Raw genomic sequence first — 25,804 nt, forward strand, 5'->3', positions numbered from 1 at the left:
CTGTTTGTTTTCATTTAGGATTTTAGATGCGACCGTCAGTGATGGAGGCTGCAGCCAGTTTGTTGTTGTTGTTCTTAAACTTTTCCCCTGTGGATGAACCCAACGATTCTTCTGAAACCAGCTCAGAAAACATACAAATGAATAATCAATAATAACCTAATTAATCTTGCACAGAATAGGATGAGAAAACATGAGTCACATTCAGATTAATTTGAACTAACTAAGAGTTTGTTCCCAAACGTTCATAGCTCATGGACGCACTACAATAAATAAAAGCTCTTAAAAAGAACAAAAAGGTAAAAAATATAATACTCTATTTTAAAATATTTTTTTAATTAAAGTGATATTTCTCATGTGGCAAAGTAAAAAGCTGTCACATTACAGACTGAGCTCAGTGCAGCTCTGTGCTACAACGGAGTGAAGAACAAAAATACACCAGCAAACACAACACAGCACCTACAGCCAATATCAACAGATCAACAGATCAACAGATCAATATATCAATAGATCACTGTTGATCTCGTCCGACTCGCTTAAAGAAAATAAGAAAAGAACAAAAACAAGAACCTGCAAAAGAACAGATGTTGACAGCAGCTGGTGGACGATGACGTTTATGCCTCTTTGTGTAGCCCCGCCCACTTTTCACACTTCCTGTTCGAACAGGAAGTGTGAAAAGTGTCACGAATTCCACCAATCACGAGCGAACACTTCTGATCAACATCATTGATTCCTAATAGTTTCCTGGACAGAACGATGGAATTTGCTACATGTGGAATTAGATTTTAGATTTGAATGGTATGGGATCAATTAATGAACATGTAGTCAATTCATTATTCATAGAAAAAGTCTTATGATGCCGTTTGATTATTTGTTTTACCGACCATCCAGCAGAGGGCGCCAGACGCTCCTCCTCAGTACGTTCAAGAACAAAATGCAGCGTGACAGAAGGAAAACGTCAGTGAAGGCAGCGTCTGGACATAATTAAGGTTTAATCACCTCTGAGGTTCACTGATTGATTTCCAAACGTCAATAACGCACCAAGCACCAAGCAAAAAAATATCGTATAGCATCGTGTAGCTACTGTACGTTTTAAATCAAGAATCAATTCGTTGAGTCGAATCATGTTCCCAAAAATCCAATCGTTTCTGGACCGTTCACTTCTGATATTTGCAGAACAACACAGTGGATTAATGGATCCATCACGTATCTTTGATCTGGGATTGGTTTTAATTTCCTGTAGCAGCCGATTGGGGATCGAACCACCGACTTCGTGCTCAGCAGCCACCTGAGGCATCTCCAATAAAGACTGAATAATAGTTTCACTTTAAATATGAATTCAACACAACTAACTAATCTAACTAAAACAAAAATCAACTCTCGAGGGAAAAATAAAAAAAGAGGCATAAAAACCACCAGCGTCCACAGAAACAGAAACGTGACGATGAACTAAAAATAAGTCGGTGCCGATCCAGTGAAAACATCTGTGAGTTAGTCCAAAACTAAAATCTGTGACTAACGCTGACCGTTGTGTCCTGAGTCCTCGTCAGTTCAGGTCGACTGATGTGTCGACGCGGCGTCCGACTCCCAGAGCGCGGGCTCACCTCTGATGGTGCAGACACACCAACTCTGGCAACGGACGTCAAGTCAACGGATCCCATTCATTGTCTATGTAGAGCAGGAGCTCCGGCCGCGCAGTGCATGATGGACACAGCACGTCGAGTTGACGGCCCCATCGCCGTCTGTGAATTTGCATAAAGTTCGATAGATTGAACTTTTAAAAAATGACGTCCGTCCAACGCAATGCGACCGGCTCCAGAAACTTCGTTCAAACTATCAAACTAGGCAGTGTTGATCAAATATGAATCAGGATTCTGTTACTGCACTACACAGTTCCCGCCTCAAATGTTTTCAGAAACATACTTTAGTGTGTTGTTTAACTGTAAAATGAGATTGTGACCCGGCCGCCATGTTGGAAACGGCAGAGCGAAACTTAAAGGGACAACGAGGAGTTTTGGAAAAGCGAAGCGTTTTCACACTACATTTATGAGCCTCCGCACCGTGAAATTCTTTGACCGGCGCAAGACAGACTCATGTTTTCATTCATCAGGAATTAAAGTCAGAGGTTGGAAGACGATCACATACCGTCGTAGTTCGACCATAAATGGTGATTCTGCGGCGTTATTCTCATGACTCGCCGGGCAGCATCCGCGAAACCGAAAGTAAGGAAACGCTGGTCGGCTCGCCCAGCATTTCCACCATCACTAATAATAACAAAATAACGATAGAGACAAAACAATATATTTATCTAAAATGGAGCCATTAACAAGTGGTAACGTAGATTCATCCACATTAATATGAGACGGAATTTTTCGTTCTGCCCACGGAGAAACTCCTTGTTGTCCCTTCAAGCTCCGCAGTACGTTACACAGAACCGACCACTCGCCCGTGCGCTCGGCGATCCATCGCTGCCAGAGTCGGTGTGTCTGTACCATGACCGTCGACCTCAGCAGTGCGTCCCCACCACGGCGTACGCGGCGGCGGAGGTGGACGCCTCCCTGCGCATGGTGCTGAACGGCGACAGCTCCAGGTCGGTGGTGGTGACGCACTCGTTGTCCACTTCGCTGGCGGCGGTGGCGGGCGAGCGCGGCGCCGGCGGCCCGCACTCGTCGCAGCAGCAGCAGCAGCAGTCCAGGAAGGCTTTGGTGAACGGCTGGCACAGGCAGAACAGCAGCACGGGCGTCACGGCGCTCTTACAGAAGAGCAGCAGCTGGCTCACCAGGTGCAGGATGTCCAGCGTGCGGGCGGGGACGCCGGCCGCCATGTAGACGCTGACGATGTTGCAGATGTTCTCCGGGATGATGCAGAAGCCGTAGAGGATCGCCAACGCCACCACGGCGCAGTTCATCTGGCTCTCCAGCTGGATCTGCTTCTTGCTGCCGCGGACGCAGGCCCGCTCGGCGCGGCGGATCTTGCGCGCGGTGACGAGCGAGCTGCAGATGGTGAAGAGCGTCGGGAGGCAGAAGTAGCAGCCGAAGTACCACCAGAGCCGCGCGCCGTCGTACGTCAGCCCCAGGACGTACAGCGTGTCCGGGAGCTCGGTGGAGATCCGCACCACGCAGCGCTCGCACGGCGTCACGTCGGGCGACTCGCCGTCCTCGGTGACCAGCTGTCGGATCAGCAGCTCGGGCAGCGCCAGCAGCAGAGCGCCCACCCAGATGACGGCGAGCTTGGCCGTGGTGGACGCCCAGTTCTCGATCATCTCATAGTACATCTGCACGTTGGTGGCGGCGCGGAAACGGTCGATGCACAGGGCGCACAGCGTGAAGGTCGTGACCCCGAGAGACGCCACCTGAGGACACAAAGGGAGGTCTGGGTCACACTAGGAGAAGTTAAATAAAAACAATCAGGATGTGAGGAGGCGAAGCAGTTTTATCAACGTCCAGATGTGAAACACGCGTAGCTGCAGTTCCTCTCCTGACCACTAGAGTGAGTCAGTCCCAACATGTTACAGCCTGGTTTGGTCTCTACTAGAGCACTGGAATCGGAGAGTAACGACACTTCCATTGACTCCCATGGTAAGCATTTTGCGCCCCGAGTGGCAGGATATGGGTATTGAGAAAGTGCCCAGAAAACCCATTCACTCCAATGTATGTGTGTTGCCCACTTGCTTGTAAATTGATGAAAAAGGCCGTGTTTTTGTTTTTAGGTGTCTTGGTCATATCAAATTACACTTATAATTTGTTTATTATAAAATATAGATTGAAACATTTGTGTAGAAAACTGTTGTGTCCTTAAATGATTGAAAATACCACACTTGCTCATTCACCAACAATGTCAGTTATTGGGCGCTTTTGCAATACCCATATTCCGCCATCAGGAGGCGCTTCCATTGGACCAATGCCTGTCGTTACTCTCTTATTCCAGTGCTCTAGTCTCTACTGATCAGGTCCATAATCGTAATTTTATGAAGAAGCTTTCTGGTCCAGCAGCCTTAAAGCAGCTTTGTCCTCAGTTATTCTTTACTTGTTAATTAACAGGCAAGTAATTGCATCATAATGTCAAGAAATATCCTAGAAATAACGGTCAATTACATAGTAATGTCATGTTTTTCATGAAGGTCAAAGATTACACATGCTTTTCATGCTTTGAATTTTTTGAGAAAAGCCAGAATTTTCCTCCACCAAGTCCTTGATCAATTGACCGATATTTCTTGGCTGTTTCTACGCAATCAATGTTTTTTTCTTGGCTGATGTTACACTGAAATGGACTGTTATTTCTAGGCTATTTCTAGACATTATGATGCAATTACTTGTTATTTCTTGGCTGTTTCTTGACATTATCACGTAATAACGGCCTGTGAATTAACGAGTTACCAAGTGAGGAATAAATGAGGGTGTGGCTGCTTTAAGTGACACCTTTGACCATATTTGGTGTTGTGTCAACTTTATGTATCATATGGATTACTTCTATAATGTTACTATTGGGTCAGAAACTCAGTCATTGTAAATTCTTTGACCTGAATGTAAGAAAATTTGTGATAATTTTACTTTTTCAAGAAGATTTAAAGAAACAAATTAAAGTTTTATGTTAAAAGTCACAACATAGTGAATAAAGTGAATCAGAATGGAGCATATCATGACAGTTTATCATGTCTTCACTGACAGTTTCTACTTAAACAAACTGAAACTATCTATTTAAAAACAACTTGAGCTTGTTCTCAGGATGTTTTTGAGGTTTGAGGTGAAAACAACACGTTTCCTCCTGAGCTCAGTCTGGAGAAAGACGACCAACAGCTGGACCGGATCAGTTCAAAAATGTTTTCTTACATGGTAAACTTGATAAAAACACACTTCACACTCTCTAACCACTCACACTGATCCTGAGCAGCTGTGAGGAACAGACAGGAAACGTCTCTTAGAAGCTGCTGATGAATCATCACTGTGTCCAACCCGAGTTACAGAAGAACAAACTGAACTTTGATGCTTTTTAATCTGATCAATACTTTTTTTCTCCTCCTACGCTGTGTTTAAATGTCTCAGTTACTGACAAACTGAACTTTAATGTTGTAGAACTTTCACACGTCTGTTTTATTTATATTTAACTCAGGTCAGATCTAGTTCAACAGAGTGTGTGTGTGTTGTATGTGTGTGTGTGTGTGTTAATCCTCTTGGTGTTAAAGGAAGTGACAGCACTGATCTCAGATCTGCTGCTGTGTTTTTACTTTAATATATTAACTTCCAGTAAAGAAAAGTGACATCACTGATATTTATAACATCACATGTTTACAGCTCTGGTTGTTTCATCTTTTCTCACTTTAATTAACTTTAAAATATCTATGTGCATTTTTAACATAATCTTGCACTGTTGTTTATGACTACTGTAGCCATGCACGTATGCGTACGTGTATGTATGCACATATGTTCGTATGTGTGAATGTGCTACATGCATTTGTGTGTGAGTATCTGTGATGATATGCATGTTTTCTTGTTTGTTGTACATGCGTTCTTTTTGTTTTTGTCTCTGCTCTGTGAAGCACTTTGGACGACTGTTACAGGTCTTTTTTAACTGTGCTATATAAACACAAGTGAACTTGAACTTGAACTTAGTTACTTAAACTTCTAAATGGTGCCTTTAAATTATCTGTTGAACGTTTCCTGGAAAGAACCGAGTAGTTTATTTATTCATGTGACAGTTTTAGGTTCAATCTATTATAAGTTGTTGATACGTTTCTAGACAGACTATTGAATAAATGTGTTGTTAGTTTTTAGACACATGTATGACTGACCTGCTCTTCTCTAAAGACAACATGCTGTCAGCTTAAATCACAGGTCTTGTTAGAGCCATTTGTACATTATAAACAAAGTGTTATTTAACCTAGATATTGTGGTGTTGGATTTGATTTGTGTTTTAAGATAATATAGTTCCATAGTTTTATTGCAGAGTGCTTAATAAGGTCTTATAACACTGCCGTTTTCTTAGTGTGTGTGTGTTTTTTGGTTAAAGGGATAGTTCAACATTTTGGCAAATTGGCCCATTGCCATAATCCCTATAGTCATAGCAGTAGGTTCATTACCTTTAATCGTCAGTGCAAGCTATTTTTAGAACGGCGGAGCAGAGCCGTTAGCTGCTCAGAGCTACGCTACGGAGGCTCATTATGGGATTTCTTGGTTTCCCTCATCAAACTCATCAAATACACAATCCAACAACTCCACAACACTCTGGTGGACAAGTTGTGACCTGCAAATTCACCACGCTATGAGATAATAACACAACGTTACCAGACAGAGTTGTTTTCGACCTAACATATATAAAGTTTTTCCATTAATGTTTTGAACAAAGACCACAGACTGTGTCAGAGTTTCTGCAGGAAATAGACGGAGCCACACTGAACAAGTCTCTTTGCTGATTTAAATTTGAGGCTGTGAAATGAAGTTTATTACAAAACAAGTGTTTATCTTCAGTGTGTGGGTTTTATCATAGAGTGGCCATATACAGTAGTACAGTATATCCCATAATAATAAAGGTCAGAGTGATGTTGACGGTGAACATCATGTGGGTCACTGCTGCTGCTGCTGCTGTTAAGAAGATTAAACTCCGTTAACTCCACCTTTTGTTTTCAGCCTCATCACAACACACACACACACACACACACACACACTTAGATCTTCGACTCTCCAGGTTTCAGTTTTCCCCCCTGACTCTGGATCAACTGCTCTGATCTCAGACGCCATGAGGTCGGACTCAGACTCTGATCCACTTCCTCCCACAGGTGCATGCTGGGAAACTGGAATTAAACTACTAGAACAAAACACTGATTCGACAAAAAAAACAACCAAAAAAACCCTCCAGATCTAATCCTTGGTCCTGGATCAGAGGGGGCAGTGGGGGATGAGGGGTCTCTCTGTCTCTCTAATCTCAGTCTGAGACACTCTTCATTAATCCTGATCTCCACTCTGATTGGACAGCGGGGTGTCACATGCTCACAAGGTGTCGTCTTGGTTTTTCTAGATGTGACACTGATCTGATTAAACATTAAACCTGAAGGAAAAAAAACAGGAGTGAGGACCGAGGTTTTCTTGTTGTTGTCACTTGGATTTGTTTTATCCCATTGCCATAATCCCTATAGTCATAGCAGTAGGTTCGTTACCTTTAATTGTCGGTGCAAGCTATTTTTAGAAGGGCGGAGCAGAGCCGTGAGCTGCTCAGAGCTACGCTACGGAGGCTCATTATGGGATTTCTTGGTTTCCCTCATCAAACTCATCAAATACACAATCCAACAACTCCACAACGCTCTGGTGGACAAGTTGTGACCTGCACATTCACCACACTATGAGATAATAACACAACGTTACCACACAGAGTTGTTTTAGAGGTAAATACAGAGACTGCTTGATGAGAAACTGTCCCTGAAGGCAACGTGCATCAGCGGTTTTGCATGAATTTCCCTCTAAAACAACTCTGTCTGGTAACGTTGTGTTATTATCTCATAGCGTGGTGAATGTGCAGGTCACAACTTGTCCACCAGAGCGTTGTGGAGTTGTTGGATTGTGTATTTGATGAGTTTGATGAGGGAAACCAAGAAATCCCATGAGCCTCCGTAGCGTAGCTCTGAGCAGCTCACGGCTCTGCTCCGCCGTTCTAAAAATAGCTTGCACCGACAATTAAAGGTAACAAACCTACTGCTATGACTATAGGGATTATGGCAATGGGCCAATTTGCCAAAATGTCTTGAACTATCCATTTAAATGTACTGTTTTTAAACGTGCACCTCAGTAAGACTAATGGGGATCCTCACAAATAAACAAATCATGTGACATTAGACCAAGTTCTCACCTTTTGCACACAGTTAATAAGTTGATTTGATTTTGTTTTGTGCAGAAAACAAATCAGGAAAAGATGCTTCAGGTTTCACTTTAACTTCATGTCAGAGCTGCAGCCGGTTCAAGGGACCAGCATGCACCGGGGTTGTTGTGTTTCTAAACCCTGTAGAGCTCGCTCTGCTGCTGTTCGGACGTTGCATTACTTTTAGTTGAAGTTCAGCCTCTATACAGATCGATACTTTACCTCCAGGTAGGGGATGATCCTGCACGAGAACTCGCCCAGCAGCCAGTTCTTGGTGAGCTCGTGGAAGAGCACGAGCGGCAGACAGAAGAAGATGATGACGAAGTCCCAGAGCGCGAGGTTGGCGAGCAGCGAGTTGGAGATGCTCCTCATGTAGTAGTTGTGACACACGATGCACATGACAGACACGTTGCCGATGATGCCCACGGTGAAGACGATGGCCGCCACGATCATCACCGCGTAGGCGCCGTACGACTCCGCGGTGACCGGGTAGAACGGGTTCTTCACCACCGGCCGCCGCCTGGTGCGCGTGTCCACCGGCACGAGCGGCGTGGGGTCTGGGAAGTCCGGCACAGGAGGGAAAACCTCCTCATCCTCACCATCCGGCTTCTCGTAGTCGCTGCTGCTGTTGAGTCCGAGCTTGGTGAACCGCTCGCTGCGCTTCATCCTCCTCCTCCGCCGTCCATCCGTGCGTAATTGTCTCTCCATTCGGGTGCGCACGGTTCCATTTTGCGCGTCGCTTTTACGCACGGAGCTCCGGTGTCTCTCAGCAGCGGACAGAGACCGGTCCACGGTGTCGTTGTCCTTCTTCTCCTCCTCCTCTTCCTCCTTCCCCTCGCTGACTGTGCGCCATCTCCGGCTCTGCGCATTCCTGTCCGCGGCGCTGAACGTCTCCTTTGTTCGGTGCCAGTGGAGTTGTTGTTGGTGTTGCTGTTGGCTCGCGGTGGCCTCGCTGCTGCTCAGCCACAGACACACAGACACACACAGACACACACATAGACACAGGAGCCTCAGCGGTGCGCGCGGCAGCATCGTGCGGTGGTTCTGTCTCTCTAACCCGTCAGATGATAAAACCGCGGTGATGATCGATCCATCTCCGTCAGTCCCGCTGCTCCTTCGTGCGCTCTGACGCAGCTGGGTTCGGGTTGGAGGCGCGTCCAGGAGCGACTCCAGTCCGGAGGCATCACCGGAAACAAACAAAAAAACAAAAAAACAAAGAACAGAAACTAAACCTAAACCCAGAGCAGGAATGATGTCCACTGGAGACAGAGACCGGACCGGTGAGGACGGAGCTGGATCCGAGGCGACGCTGATCCGCCTCCGTCAGGGGAAAGTGTCGCTCGGAGGCGGAGAGAGGAGAGGAAGAGGAGGAGGAGGGAGAGGAAGAGGAGGAGGAGGGGGGGGGAGAGGAAGAGGAGGGAGCATCTGTCTAAAGTCTGATCCGAATACTGAATCTAATCGGATTATCCACCTCATCAAAAAAAAGACTCAATGATCGATTAAAAAAATCTTCTTGAATTAAACGCAGTGAAGTTAGTTTTAAGTTGACAACAAGTTCTTGTCAAACATATAACAAACCACATGTAAGACTTTGTTCTGATAAAGGAAATATAAACCTCTACACATATATGATAAAAGTCAGACTTTAGATATTTAAGTTTTTCTTGGTTTCAAAGAAGCAGATCATTTGAACCTGTTTTTAAAAACTCAGGTTTAATTCAAGACCGCAGTGAAGTTAGTTTTAAACTGGATGTTTGACAGACATTCACTCCTCAATACATTAAAAATTCATATAAAATATTACATGTTTAAATGCAATAAAAAGAGGTGTGTGTGTCATAGAGGAGGCTTAGCTCTACCATCCTGTGTTGATTTTGAGCCAACAGGTCACATGAATTTTTAAATATATTTTATACAATAAATATGAGCGTTAGAGCTCAATAACTCCCAGGTCATGTGACCTGTTGACTCAAAATCAACACAGGACAGAAGATCTAAGCCTCCTCTATGAGACATATTTTTATTGCATTTGAACACATCTTATATTTTCTATGAATTTTTAATGTATTGAGAAGGAGTGAATGTCTGTCAAATATCCAACTTAAAACTAACTTCACTGCGGTCTTGAATTAAACCTGAGTTTTTAAAAACAGGTTCAAATGATCTGCTTCTTTGAAACCAAGAAAAACTTAATTTAAGACTTTTATATATGTAGAGGTTTATATTTCCTTTATCAGAACAAAGTCTTACATGTGGTTTGTTATAATGTTTGACAAGAACTTGTTGTAGCTCATATTTAACTTAAAGTCCAGTTAAAGAGAAAACTGAAGTATTTACAGCAGTCTGTTAAACACAAACTCTCTAAACAACCACAGAGCTTCTAAACTGCAGAAATACACATTGAATTCTTTATGTTTCTCTTGTGTTTAACTCAGTTTTGCTGTTTTTTTTCTGTCATTACTAACATTTGCTCGTCTTTTCTGCCCCCTAGTGTCCAGAATGAGCATCACAGCAGAGACCTCCACTTGGAGACTTTCATTTCACAGCAACAGTGGAAGTTTTTTTTTTTTTTTTTTTTTAATTCCTGTGTTTGTGTGTTTAGTTTTCAGGTTCTTGTTCTTTCTTAGCTTCAGTCGTTTAGTTTCAGTCTGAAGTTTGATCCGGCATCAGGCGTCTGTCTGCAGAGAAACAGGAGAAGAGAAAACAGAGAAAACACAAACTTCAGCAAAGGTTCAAGTTCAAAGTCACTGTTTCTTCTCCCTCCACCAACAGCTGCTTCAGAAGGCAAGACAAACATAGAGAATACATTTTATTTTATTTTACTTATTTAAACCTTTATTTTAACTCGTTGGTCACTGAGGTTTCCCTCATTTACAGGGACGATGAGTTTACAAGCAGCAGCAGAACATAAATACAATTACATTGAATAACAGTTGCAGGATGATTTACAAAGGTCAGACACCATACGTTTAAAATCAGCAAGAGTAGGAATATTCTCCAGCCCCAAAGTATGTTGGAGAATATTCCACGAGTTAGGAGCATCAAAGGAAAAAAGCAGATTTACCAAACTCTGAATGTACAAAAGGGACCTTAAGAAATAATAAACCACTAGAGCGAGTAGAATAAAATCCAGAGCGCCATTCTAATAAAGATGAGATGTATGGGGGCTGTTTACCAGGAAGGGCCTTAAAGATAAACATATACCAGTGCTTCATGCGTCTGTCAATACAGTTTATATTAATGAGCCGATAAACTGTAGTTCAGATAAAAAAGAGCTGAAGCTGATACAGGAACTTTTTCTTCAACATTGTGAAAAATCCTGAAGTTTTACTCACTGTGAATGGAGGCGATGGTTTGGTGTCCTGGTTCTGGTCTGGACTCCACATCTCTTCTCTTCACACCTGCACATGTTGTCTGTCTGTCAAAAACAAACAACCTCTCACACAAACAGACTTATTGATCCCAGTTGTACAGGGCGTTGTGTCGTCATGTGACCAGCAGGGGGCGCAGCAGCATCACAGATCAGATCAATATGACCGACAACAGACAGGAAGTGACTTTAAATCCTGTTTTAACATGAAACTGAAGCAGCATTAGAGACTTAAGTTCCTCTGGACGATAATCACATTCTTTCATTGATTAATTTGATTATTTTCTTTCTGAGTTTTCATGGTTTTACATTTGAATCCTGAAAAATATTAGATTTTTGTTGAGTTACTCTGGGTGAGTTGGCTAAGAAAATAAAACAAAACAAAACAAAATAAAATAAGAAAAAGTAATATATATTAAAGTAAAATAACCAACTCTGTTTGGCCTGTAAAAGTTAAAGGAAGTCCAGTTGTCCTGATGTTTCCTGTCGGTCCATAAAAAACAAGACAACAACCTCATTAAGTTATTCTTCAGGCTTTTATTTTGAAAATCACAGTCACATTTTTAAAAAGGAACAGTTTGACACAGAAACATTATAATGTACATTTATTTTTCTTTTAAACAATAAATAAAAACCAGATAAAACCAGAACAGACGAAGAGAAATAAAAACCGGTTCAAGCCGGTCCCGGTCTGGTGACGGAGCTGTGACAGATCTGATAACAGGTTCGATTCCGTCCCTCGTCGTCTTCTCCTTGGTACGACGTCAGACACAGGTCGAGCCACGGACGCTCGCCTGAGGAGACACAAAGATCCTCTGCTGTGACAAGATGGCTCACTACCGCACTACAAGCTGCACCAATGATATGACAGCTACAGCCTCACTTCCTGTCTCCTAAAGTGGGCGTGGCCACCTCGCGTTGTGAATGTGCTTATAAAAGTTGTAAATTGTAGCGTCTTGTATGCATGTGAGACGTTTAAGGGACATCTGTAAACTGAAACATCACCCTAATACTCTGCATATTTTGGAGAACAAATGTTACTAAAAAGTTTTCCTGCTATCTGAGGTGTTTAGGGTACGTCTGTAAACTGTAGCGTCTAACAAAGGTAAGCACGTGAGATGTTCAGGGTGCATCTGTAAATTGTAGCATCTCAAGCATGTGAGATGTTTAGGGTACATCTGTTAATTGTGGCGTCTTAACGAGGATAAGCATGTGAGATGTTCAGGGTACATCTGTTAATTGTGGCGTCTTAATGAGGGTAAGCATGTGAGATGTTCAGGGTACGTCTGTAAATTGTAGCGTCTAACGAGGGTAAGCATGTGAGATGTTCAGGGTGCATCTGTAAATTGTGGCGTCTTAATGAAGGTAAGCATGTGAGATGTTCAGGGTGCATCTGTAAATTGTGGCGTCTTAATGAAGGTAAGCATGTGAGATGTTCAGGGTGCATCTGTAAATTGTAGCATCTCAAGCATGTGAGATGTTCAGGGTGCATCTGTAAATTGTAGCGTCTAACGAGGTGGTCACCTCACATTGTGAATGTGCTTATAAAAGTTGTCATTTATAACACATGAATACATCATTAGTATGTAGCTTATAAACAGTTAAAAATGTTTTACTCATCATTGATCAGCACTAACTGTGTTTATAAACTACACTAATGAGTATTCATGCGTTATGAATGAGGAATTCAGTATTTATTAATGCTTAACTAATGCTTAATAGTGTGTCCTTATTATAAAATGTTACCAAAAAAACCTTGAAGTCATATGATTGTGATGTTTTTACTTTTTGGGTAACACTATAATAATAACCTGACTATCCACCATTTAAAAAGTCTCTCAAAAAGTACCTCATAAGTCAAACCATGTACCATCAAACATGATGAGACATTTATTATCATGTTTTTCTTTTCTTTTTTTCTCTCTTTTTTTCTCATCATCTCATTCATTATTATTGTTTTGTATTATTCATTCATGTATGCATTTGTCCTTACTTCCTTATATTTACTGTTTAATCACTTCTACTCATTTTTCATTATTGTTAAATTATTCGCTATGTTCTTGTTTTTAACTTGTAACAAATGTGTTTTTTTTTAATATATGGGTGATGTTTTCATATAAGCCCTTTTGGGTTTCATACCTCTCCTTTGCACATCCCAGTCATGAGGATTGTTCATGCTGTTTTAAATGATATGTTCGTGCAAAAAAAAAAAAAAAAAAGTAACCTCACCTCACACTGAGACACCACAGGAGAAAAAGACAAAGACTGTCCTATCGTTTAGCTGCTGGACTGAGACTTGGCTTCACACCTACCTGAGCCTGTGCTGCCCCCTGGTGGACAGAGCGTGTCCATGGTCTGTTGGACGACCCTCTGAGCCTCCTGATTGGCTGCTGCGTCTTCGGGCGACACGCTGAAGAACTGCTCCTGAAGACGAGACACAAAACAAGTGAAAAGACGAGAAATAAACTTTAAATTTACTTTAAAAATCATCTAATTTAACCACATGGCATCAACTTTACTCATCAAACGTCCACAGATTTTTTTCTTATTTTGTTTCACAGACACTAAAACAGTTAAGACGGAGTGTTTCTGTTTCTGTTTCTGTTTCTGTGTCTGTCAGTCACTTCCTGTCTCCTCCTCTAAACGTGACGTGGACTCACGGCGTCTCTCCACAGGAAGACGTCCAGAGCGTCGGTGTCGTCCTGCAGCTGGAGCTTCATCAGCAGGACGAACTGCAGCAGCTGGACGCCCACGGCTGCACACACACAAACACACACATAAACACAGACCTGAGATCAGCCATGTGACGTTCAGGAGCTTCAACAAAACCTGCTGAGTCAGAACGAACATTAAAACTCAGAAAACTAGAGCTGCTGGTTTAACAACAATAACATCTTGACCAACTGATTCAAATTTTATAGCCAAAGGTCAAAGGTGAAGGTCACAAAAACATGAATTAGGATCTAATTTACTAATTCATACACTAATTATAATGAAGTGAAGACATTTCAGAAACGCCTCCGTCCAGAACTCCGACCACATGTTTTTCCTGAAGGCGACGACGTCTTTAAATGTTTAGTTTTGTGTCCAAAACCAAAAAATATTCAGTTCACAACAGAGAAAAGTTGGAAAACATTCAATCAACAAGTCAACCAACCAATCAATCAATCAGACTTTATTTCTATAGCCCTTTTCATACATTAGAAATCCAACACTAAGTGCTTTACTGTATTGATTTTAGTCGAAAAAAAGTGAAAATCCTGTTTCTTTCCTTCAGAGCAGCAGAGTGGCGACTTTTTATTTTGTTTGTTTGACTGAAATCAATCGATTTATTTCTAATTTCAGAATCTAAGCTGAAGAACTGATCAGTGTTGATCAGGTCAAAGTGTTTTTACCTTCTGAGATCTTCTGGACATCAATGACGTCGACTCCTTCACAGCTCGGCTCCTTCAGGGAAACTGGAGAGCAACGTTTACACCTGAGGAGGAGGAGGAGGAGGAGGAGGAAGAGGAGAAGGAAGAGGAGGAGGAGGAGGAGGAAGAGGAGAAGGAAGAGGAGGAGGAGGAAGAGAAAGAGGAAGAGGAGGAGGAAGAGGAGGAAAGTGGAGGAGGAGGAGGAAGAGAAAGAGGAGGAGGAAGAGGAGGAAGGAGGACAAAGAGAGAAAGGAGGAGGAGGAGGAAGAGAAAGAGGAAGAGATGGAGGAGAAGTAGAGGAGAGGAGAAAGAGGACAAAGAAGAGGAAGGAAGAGGTAGAAAAGGAGGAGAAGGAGAAGGAGGAAGAGGAAAAGGAAGAGGAGGAGGGGGAAGAGAAAGAGGAAGAAAAGGAGGAAGAGATGGAGGAGGAGAGGAGAAAGAGGACAAAGAAGAGGAGGAAGGAGGAGGACAAAGAGAGAAAGGAGGAGGAGGAGGAGGAAGGGAAAGAGGAGGAGGAAGATAAAGATGAAGAAAAGGAGGAAGAGATGGAGGAGGAGGAGAGGAGAAAGAGGACAAATAAGAGGAAGGAAGAGGTAGAAAAGGAGGAGGAGGAGGAGGAGGAGGAAGAGGAAGAGGAAGAGGAAGGAGGAGGAGAAGGAGGAAGAGAAAGAGAAAGAGGAAGAGGAGGAGGAGGAAGAGGAGGTGGAGGAAGAGGAAGAAAAGGAGGAAGAGATGGAGGAGGAGGAGGAAGAGAAAGAGGAAGAGGAGGAGGAAGAGGAGGAGGAGGAGGAAGAGAAAGAGGAAGAGGAAGGAGGAGGAGAAGGAGGAAGAGAAAGAGAAAGAGGAAGAGGAGGAGGAGGAAGAGGAGGTGGAGGAAGAGGAAGAAAAGGAGGAAGAGATGGAGGAGGAGGAGGAAGAGAAAGAGGAAGAGGAGGAGGAAGAGGAGGAGGAGGAGGAAGAGAAAGAGGAAGAGATGGAGGAGAAGTAGAGGAGAGGAGAAAGAGGACAAAGAAGAGGAAGGAAGAGGAGGAAGAGGTAGAAAAGGAGGAGGAGGAAGAGGAAGAGGAAGGAGGAGGAGAAGGAGGAAGAGAAAGAGGAAGAGGAGGAGGAGGAAGAGGAGGTGGAGGAAGAGGAAGAAAAGGAGGAAGAGATGGAGGAGGAGGAGAGGAGAAAGAGGACAAATAAGAGGAAGGAAGAGGAGGAAGAGGTAGAAAAGGAGGAGGAGGAGGAGGAAGAGGTAGAAAAGGAGGAGGAGGAAGAGGAGGAAAAGGAGGAAGAGGAAGAGGAGGAGGAAGAGGAAGAGGAGGAGGAAGAGGAAGAGAAAGATGAAGAAAAGGAGGAAGAGATGGAGGAGAAGTAGAGGAGAGGAGAAAGAGGAGAAAGAAGAGGAAGGAAGAGGAGGAAGAGGTAGAAAAGGAGGAGGAGGAGGAGGAAGAGGAAGGAGGAGGAGAAGGATGTTCGAGGAGGAAGAAAAGGAGGAGAAAAAACTGAGTCAGTATCAGCTCATCTCTCTTCTTCTCTCTAAACAGTGGATTCAGATTTTCCCTCAAATGTTTAATCTGGTGAAGACATGTTGTTGTGTTGCGCGTGAAAACAGCTTCTGACCCGTAGAACCTCCGTCCTCCCGTGAAGAGAAACGGCGCTGTGAGGTCGAGGAGGCTCAGCCGACCTGCACACGACCGCACAGGGACGATGTTCTGGTAGCGCTCCGTCAGGAGGCGCACCTCCTCCAGAGTCGACCCTGGAACAACACCACAGAGCCTTTAGACAACAACAACAACAACAACAACAACAACAACAACAACAACAGCTTGCACTGCAAAAACTAAAAAGAATATTTATCTTTTTTCTAGTCAAAACAAATCATTACACTTAAAAGGATAGTTCACCCAAAATTGAAATTTCACTCATTATCTCCTCCCCCTCATGTGGACTAAGGGCTGGGAGAAGTTTCAGAGTCCTCCGTGGCTTCTCTGAGTTACAGGGGGTCTCTCTGTAGCAGTGCATGTCCATATAACGGTTGCAAATGGATACCAACTGTCTTCGTAACAAAAAGACACACCAAAAAACATCCAAATACCTCCATGCTGCTCGTATGTAATGTCCCTGTCCACTGCTTTGCCACTGACACAGGCAAAGCAGTGAACTGAGACACTGGGAGCTTCCGCTACAAACAAGCTTAAAATATAGACTTATTCAATTTTTTTCGGAACACTTTCTCATGTCGGGGCTTCAATACAAGAGGGACATTACAGACGAGCAGTATGGAGGTATTTGGATGTTTTTTGGTGTGTCTTTTTGGACGAAGAAAAGTGAGCTCTGTTCGCAACCGCCATATGGACATGCAGTGCTGCACGGAGCCCCGCTGTAACTCAGAGAAGCCATGGAGGAAATTTGAATTTTGGGTGAACTATCACTTTAAAATAAGACTCATCACATTAAAAAGTAGCTTGTTTTTAGACACTTTTTACTTCTTTCAAGGATATTTTCACTTGAAATAAGTAGAAAAATCTGATAGTGGAGCAAGTTTTTCTTTCTTATTACAAGCTCAAAAAACTTGTTTCACTGACAGATTCTTCTACTTATTTCAAGTGAAAATTTGTTTGAAACAAGTGAAAATGATCTAAAAACAAGTACATTTTTAGGTGATGAGTCTTGTTTTAAGTGGAAAGAGACTAGTTTTGACTAGAAATGAGACATTTTGACAAGAAATAAGACAAATATTCTTGGAAAGATGTAGAGTTTTTGCAGTGATGAGGAAGAGGAGCAGCTGAGTTTCACCGAGGAGGAAGAGCAGCTCCTTGTCTTTGCCTCCAGGCAGCAGCTCGGACGCCAGCAGCACCGTCACCGTCCGACCCTCCGGACCCGGACCGAGCTGCACCTCCCCCGACACCAGCCAGGGAGGAGGAGCGCAGGGCCCAGAGTCCCTGAACGCATCACGGAACAGATCTGACACCAGATCCTCGTCCGGGACGTCCCGCCTGAGAGGAGAATATATTAGACAAAACCTAACAGTCGTCACAGTCTCGTAGTCTTGTAGGTACGAGACGTTTAGGAACATCTGTATATTGAGGCGTCTGCATGCGAGACGTTCAGGGGACACATGTAGATTAAAGCGTTCAATCTGCTGCGTTTAAATGACATCTGTAAATTGAAGCTTCTTCAAATCAGTCTGCATGTGAGACATTCAAATGACATCTGTAAATTGTAGCTTCTTGCATGCATGTGAGACGTTTAAGGGACATCTGAAAAATTGAAACATAGACCTTTAATTAGTTTAGGGGATGTTTAGGGGACATCTGTAAATTGTAGCGTCTTGTATGCATGTGAGACGTTTAAGGGACATCTGTAAATTGAAACATCTGCTTATAGTCTGCATATGAGATGTTTGGAGAACAAATGTTACCAAAGACTTTTTCTGCTCTCTGAGATGTTCAGGGTACGTCTGTAAACTGTAGCGTCTAATGAGGGTAAGCACATGAGATGTTCAGGGTACGTCTGTAAACTGTAGCGTCTAATGAGGGTAAGCACATGAGATGTTCAGGGTACGTCCGTAAATTGCAGCATTTTACGAGGATAAGCACGTGAGATGTTCAGGGTATGTGTGTAAATTGCAGCATTTTACGAGGATAAGCACGTGAGATGTTCAGGGTACGTCCGTAAATTGCAGCATCTAACGAGGATAAGCATGTGACATGTTCAGGGTACGTCTGTAAACTGCAGCGTCTAACAAGGGTAAGCACATGAGATGTTCAGGGTACGTCTGTAAATTACAGCATCTAACGAGGATAAGCATGTGAGATGTTCAGGGTACGTCTGTAAATTGTAGCATCTAAAGCATGTGAGTAAACTATAGGGTCTAAAGAGAATCAGCACGTGAGAAGTTCAGGGTACATCTGTAAATTGTAGCATCTACTGAGAGTAACCATGTGACATGTTCAGGGTACGTCCGTAAATTGCAGCATCTAACAAGGATAAGCACGTGAGATGTTCAAGGTACGTCTGTAAATTACAGCATCTAACGAGGATAAGCATGTGAGATGTTCAGGGTACATCTGTAAATTGCAAAGTCTAACGAGGATAAGCATGTGAGATGTTCAGGGTACGTCTGTAAATTACAGCATCTAACGAGGATAAGCATGTGAGATGTTAAGGGTACGTCTGTAAATTGTAGCATCTAAAGCATGTGAGTAAACTATAGGGTCTAAAGAGAATCAGCACGTGAGAAGTTCAGGGTACATCTGTAAATTGTAGCATCTACTGAGAGTAACCATGTGACATGTTCAGGGTACGTCGGTAAATTGCAGCATCTAACAAGGATAAGCACGTGAGATGTTCAAGGTATGTGTGTAAATTGCAGATTGTGAAGCAGATACAGTGTCTGTCCTGCAGAGAGGAGGACTTCTCTCACTTCAGACGTTTTAAAAGGTTTCACATGTTATTTCTATGTGTGTGTGTGTGTGTGCGTGCGTGCGCCTACATGGACGTGCACGTGCTGCAGTAGAGCTTCAGCGCCTGGTGGAGTCTCTGGGGTTCGTAGGATCTCATCTGGACTCTGACGTGGTGGACTCGACCCGGACCGGAGCGCTTCACCTCGGACAGAGACACCGGCTGCAGGACGTGACTGCAGCGCAACTCTACACACACACACACACACACACACACACACACACACACACACACACACACACACACACACACACACACACACACACACACACACACACACACACACACACACACACACACACAGGAAATAAACACACACAGGAAATAAACACACACACCGACTTTCTTCAACCTTCGTGGTCTCTAAAGTTAAATAAGTTCTTTCTTCTTCCCTCTTCCTTTTCAAATATGTAAAAACAAGCTGTCATCCAATCAGAATCAGAATCAGAGTAAGAAAAGCAAATGAAATGTGATAAGAGTTGAGATAAATAGAAATATTAATACTACAATAAAAGCAGAATAATGCTGCGTTCAAAACAACTTGGAATTTGGAAAAAAAAACGAGCTCCAAGTTGTAAAAAATGAACTGAACGACGTGGAACTCGGAAATTACAGGTCGGTAACTGGAGTATCATTTCAGAGCTCCGGCTTGACGTCACAACAACATCAAACCATGGCGGCCCTCGTCTTAAACGGTTGGAATTCAAAAATTGTAAGTTATTTGTTTAGGTTTTAATGCATATATTTTGGTATTATTACGTATGAAATACGTTTATATTAAGCTGTGATTCTTGTATTGTGTGAAATTGCGGTCCTCGTATGCAACGGAAATAACGTTAAACTGTTACCAAGGCTATAACATTATATGTGCACTCATCTGCGGCGTCTCCTCTCCTCCAAAATAAACATCATTTACTGCTGCATTTATTTTTCGTATTCAGCTATGAGCCACAATACGCCAAACTTCCTTCGCATACCCATGTTTTCTCTTACGAGTTCCTGCAGCGTGAACGCAATGATGTCGGAAGTCGGAAATTTCTGAGTTGGGAATTCCGACCTCTGAGTTGTTATGAACGCAGCATAAGAACAAGAAAATAAGATCAAATAGAATGAAAATAATTCACATATGTAAACGTACTTTCTTTGCTTGATGGTTTTCATTGTCTGTGACTTTTACATTTCATACAAACACTCAGTGACATTAGATTCACATTCACAGGTTGTGACCGTCCAGTTTCTCACCTGAGCTGCTCTTCACTGACGCACTCTCACCTGAAAACACACAAACACAAACTGAGCTGCTGCAAAACAAACACAGAGTCATGTGACCTGATCTGAGTATTTTATCATTAGACTTATCACACACACACACACACACACACACACACACACACACACACACACACACACACACACACACACACACACACACACACACACACACACACACACACACACACACACACACACACACACACACACACACACACACACACACACACACACACACACACCAGACTCAATCGGCTTCGTTCCCTCGTTACAAACCTTCTTTTGAATTTAAGGGGAAGTAAAACTCACTGCAGATAAAAGCAAACAGGAAACTTCATGTTTCATCTGATTTACTTTAGTGTTGGTGAATAAATATAATAATAATAACAATATAAATAGTGTATTTAGAACCAGCTCTGTTGTTTTATTGTACAGACTCTCCGACCCAGATCCTCCAGTCGGCTGCAGAGTCACCGACTGAAGCTCTGAGCTCAGACACACGTTTTAACCTCCATCTGCAGAGTGAAGCGTGGGCTTTTAGAGGGAACTGGTGGTGGAGGAGGCGCCTGCAGCATCCATCCATCCATCCATCCATCCATCCATCCATCCATCCATCCATCCATCCATCCATCCATCCATCCATCCATCCATCCATCCATCCATGAAGAGATTCCAACCATATTTCGTCTTTGTACTTTTGCTACAATAAAAAGCTGTGTGTGGATGCAGCTACAGACTTTACTCTGACTATCATGTTAAAGACAGCTGCTGTCAATCATCATAAACAAACTCTTTCGGCTGCACAAAGATACGATTTTGGCTTTTTCAGAAATAGATTCATGTTTTAGGGAGGAAAAGGCTGAACGGGAGTGAGAGCGGTTGGTTTGGTAAATGTTGATCTGATTAACTGACTAACAGCTGTTTTCTGAGTTATTGTCTGGCCACAGACATGATGTGAGCTAAACACTAACTTACTTACTAATGTGTTTATTCCACTCAATTTTTAACATGTTAAAGTTTAGTTTTTCGGTTTAGTTTATTTGGAAGGGACAATGCACATTAATAAACATTGTATATATAAAAAAAAAAACACACACACATGTAAATGCACTCGAATTAGCTTAAGGCTGTCTTTCAAACTGCCTCTGCACCAATAGGGTAGCGCTACGACCAATCAGAGCAAAGAGCAGGATGACGTTAGCCTAACAAGCCAATTAAAATGTATGTCGTCATGGCATTAAGCCCACCCAACGACTCTCTAAACAGATAGAGCGCTGTGATTGGTGAACACAATCGGTGTTCGAGACTCAAAAAGTTCCTATGGCTCGTTTCTGGACCCACCTACGGAGCAACTGCCGCTAGGGTGCAGCTAGATTTCTAGACTAAGTTTTCAAGGTTTATTGGCAAAATCTGAATATATTTGTATAAATGTATAATCACTATAAAATAAAATTAGTTTGGTTTCCGTAGCCTTATAATTGTTCTTTACGTGTAGCAAGGGTCTTGCTTTAGACCTTTAATATCTGTTAGCACTGCAATGAAGGTTATAAAATATCTGAACCAACTCTGGGACCTGATGTGGTCCAAACTCTCCACAAAAACACGAGAGGAACTGCAGCTGCTGATTGGTCAAGACACCGGGGAGTCGAACTTACAGAACCGTTTCACGCTCATGGTCTCTGGTGGTGTGCTCCAGACCTCCAACAGCTCGCAGTCCAGGAGTTCGTCTTCATCCTCGTCCTCCGAGAAGGCCTGAAGGGTTCTGCAGGAAGAAGAAGTTGAAGAAGAAGGAAATGACCACGCTGAACTTTTCACTTCTCCAGTTTTTCATCTTTTCTACGGTGACTTTATTCGTAGCGCCAGTATTTTTTTTGTTTCTACCTCTTCAGCTTCTGAACTTCAGGGCTGGTTTCAGGAAGAACTCGGATCCCTCTGCCGAACGCCGTCCCCCCGTGCAGGTGGAAGGCCAGGTGATCCACCTCCTCTGATTGGCTGCTGGTCAGACCCGGCACTTTACTGGATCCGGGGATCGCTCGCAGGTTGTAGATCCTCAGGAACGCTCCGGGCTGAAGGGACCAGGAAAAGACAAAAGACAAAGGACAGAAGAATTAGAGACATTTTAGTGGGAATCGGACCAACGAGAGAGGAAGAGCTCCGAGTTTGCAGATAAAGAATAAAATAAAAAACATTCTGACTCCATTGTTTTTGAGAATAACACATAAAACACAACGTATACCGGACTGAAAGCTCTTTACAGATTGTCTCTCAGCTGCCGTCAGCTTCCTCTGACATGTCCGACATTAATCTCAGGTTGAACCTTTAACCCTGCGATTAATGGAGCACCTGCTCCGCCTGCTGACGCCTCCACAGTGAGACACAACACAACACAACACAACAATCTGCTGTCTCTGTGTGTGTCTGCAATCATGTTGGTGTTACAAAGAGAGTTACACTTCCCTTTCGTTTGCTGAGAAACGTTAAAAAGAGAAACGGCAACATCTGACAAGTCACCTCAGCTTTTATTTTAGGAGAACAGAAGAGTTGATTGATTGATTCCTAAAATGTGACGACAAGCATCTCACTCAGCCGTTCATTTTCTTCAGGTTTTTCTGTCAGGTTTGTCCGTTTCATTTCATTTCTATTCAGTTTATTCATGTTGATCCACAGACGATGTGTCTCTGTCCGTGGTGCTGAAGTCACTCGTTCTTACAAACTCCTCATCTGAAGGTTAAAACTGCCTCTAAAGCAAATACCAGATCCTCTCAGGACTTTTAAAGAGATGCAGTGATGAATAGTGGTGTTTGATTTCAACACAGCATATACAGGTACACAGATATATACTTCCATCTAAATAATAAATGAAGTGAGACGTCCTTCTGAACAGTTCTCTACTTCCTCATCCACCAGACAAACACTGACAGGATTAGTCATCGTTTTTAATCCAACACCTGCTCTCCTTGTAGCTCTGCTTTGTTCTCCACCAGCTAGGAAGTGAAGAGTGGCTTAAAGGGATAGTTCAACATTTTGGCAGATTGGCCCATTGCCATAATCCCTATAGTCATAGCAGTAGGTTTGGTACCTTTAATTGTCGGTGCAAGCTGTTTTTAGAACGGCGGAGCAGAGCCGCGAGCTGCTCAGAGCTACGCTACGGAGACTCATTATGGGATTTCTTTGTTTTCCCTCATCAAACTCATCAAATACACAATCCAACAACTCCACAACGCTCTGGTGGACAAGTTGTGACCTGCACATTCACCACGCTATGAGATAATAACACAACGTTACCAGACAGAGTTGGTTTAGAGGGAAATTCATGCAAAACCACTGATGCGCGTTCCCATCTGGGACAGTTTTTCATCGAGCAGTCTCTGTATTTGCCTCTAAAACAACTCTGTCTGGTAACGTTGTGTTATTATCTCATAGCGTGGTGAATGTGCAGGTCACAACTTGTCCACCAGAGCATTGTGGAGTTGTTGGATTGTGTATTTGATGAGTTTGATGAGGGAAACCAAGAAATCCCATGAGCCTCCGTAGCGTAGCTCTGAGCAGCTCACGGCTCTGCTCCGCCGGTCTAAAAATAGCTTACACCGACAATTAAAGGTAACGAACCTACTGGTATGACTATAGGGATTATGGCAATGGGCCAATTTGCCAAAAATGTTGAACTATACCTTTAATGAGAGCTTGTTTAGAAAACAAAGAATGAATCATGAATTAAATCTACTGTAGAAAACAAACAGTAGGAACAAAAAAGCTGGGTCTGTACATCTGTTCCTATGTCTTTACTCATTGTCGTTGTGTTGCTGAGGTCGTTCCATCCAGCAGGTGGCGACGTTGCATCATATTTACAGTCAGCGTGGTGGTGACAGTGGTTCACAGCTCGCTCTGCTCTCAGGACTCAGTCTGGAGCGTTTGGCTGTCTGTTTTTTTTTTGTTTGTTTTGTTTTTTCCCTCTCGGTCACGACGAATCTGCTCCGACACAAAACTCCCATCAACCACCACTCCACTGGTCGAGTGTCTGAGGGGATTCACTGAAGGGTTTAGTCAACACCAGACTCACATACACACACACACACACATATATATATATATATATATATATATATATATATATATATATATATATATATATATATATATATATATATACATATATATGACCTGTAATTGTATTATAGCTGGAGAGCAGGAGAACGTCTCTGAAAGTGAATCCTCCATAAGCTGTGGCTTCTTTTAAAATCCATTTTCTCCCTTTAGCGAGTGAAGTTTGAGTCGGTGTCGGGGTGGATTAGCAGCTGATCTCCTGAGGCCGCTCCTCCTCTGAAGGTCCACACCAAGAAGTGGAGAGATTAACTGGGAGGACTGGAGAGCTGCCACCACTCCACCAGCACATGGAAGCGTTTCATTATGTCTGGATTTATCCTTTTATCTAGAAATTATTTCCAGTTGCTTTGAAACTGACACTCAGGAGAAAGCTCTGAGTTTAAGACGAGAGAGAGAGAGAAAGAGAGAGAAAAAATAAAGATACTTGGTTTTATCGTCCCGTTGTCTTCGTGTCATGATCTGGGCACAGGATATTTAGTCAGGTTGAGGAAAAGTTAAAGACTAAAGCCATGAGGAGAGTTAAAGAAAGTAAAGACGACAGATTATTTAGACAGAGCACGAATGTGAAGAAGGAAATCACAACAAAAGAAGACGTCGCTCTTGCACAACTTGTTTTTATTGGTCAAAAAATGTTTTGTCATGTTTGAGACTTTGTGAAGGAACTGACTAAGAGCCATTGACCAGATTCAGATGTAAGGTTTTTTAAATACTTGGTATCTTCTTTGAAATCCAAAGGAAAGATGCAAGAACAGAAGTAACGGGTCGATCACTTTAGGAGGCGGGTGAGCTGAAATTACTCCAAAAACACATCCTTGATCCGTTCAGTTGGGGATGATGGCGATCAACAATCCTCCTTTTGCTAATTGGAAGACATTCCTTCAAAGATGCGCTTCAACTGGTCGCAGCAAAGTCTGGTACTGTAGCTCTGAGTTTTCACTCAACCTTTGCTTTGTTTTTGTTGTGTTATTGTCGAATTTGGTCGACTACCGATGGATACCAGTTGTGTGGGGAGAGGAGTTTGTTCAGGAAGCTTCTTTCATTGAAAACAGAGGAGGTCTCTCTGTTCCAGCTGAGATGAACAGGTGTTTTCCTTCTGTACATCCCACCAATGGCTACTGCTGAAGTTCACCATGAAGTCATTGCAAGGATACAGATGAACATCATGATATCAGAAGACTTCAGTCATGTTTCCCTGGTCAAGGGCTTGGAGCCACAGGCTCGTAAGTGGCTTTCGACAAACTTTACAGGAGAGACAAAACAAAATTTTGACCACACTTCAATCAACTGTATTCATTAACCTTAAACCACATTGCAACCACACAATACTTACTGTAAATGAATGAGTATTATGTAA

General features: G+C 42.9%; 1 protein-coding gene across 1 annotated transcript in view; it reads right to left on the reverse strand.

The window, feature by feature from the left end:
- Positions 1-2,503: 2,503 nt before the first annotated feature.
- The window catches only part of LOC310987945 (protection of telomeres protein 1-like), a gene marked incomplete at both ends in the record, with an annotated part of 116,900 nt that continues 93,599 nt past the window's right edge, over positions 2,504-25,804 (reverse strand). The window contains 9 exons of the mRNA XM_083974414.1: positions 2,504-3,349; positions 13,873-13,967; positions 14,608-14,690; positions 16,231-16,366; positions 17,407-17,606; positions 19,106-19,262; positions 20,317-20,346; positions 22,002-22,108; positions 22,228-22,412. Of these exons, the coding sequence (XP_083830540.1) occupies positions 2,504-3,349; positions 13,873-13,967; positions 14,608-14,690; positions 16,231-16,366; positions 17,407-17,606; positions 19,106-19,262; positions 20,317-20,346; positions 22,002-22,108; positions 22,228-22,412 (1,839 nt within the window). The remainder of the gene's footprint in view (positions 3,350-13,872; positions 13,968-14,607; positions 14,691-16,230; positions 16,367-17,406; positions 17,607-19,105; positions 19,263-20,316; positions 20,347-22,001; positions 22,109-22,227; positions 22,413-25,804) is intronic.

The sequence above is a fragment of the Trachurus trachurus genome (assembly GCF_905171665.1).
Source record: "Trachurus trachurus genome assembly, chromosome: 6".
Lineage (NCBI taxonomy): Eukaryota > Metazoa > Chordata > Actinopteri > Carangiformes > Carangidae > Trachurus > Trachurus trachurus.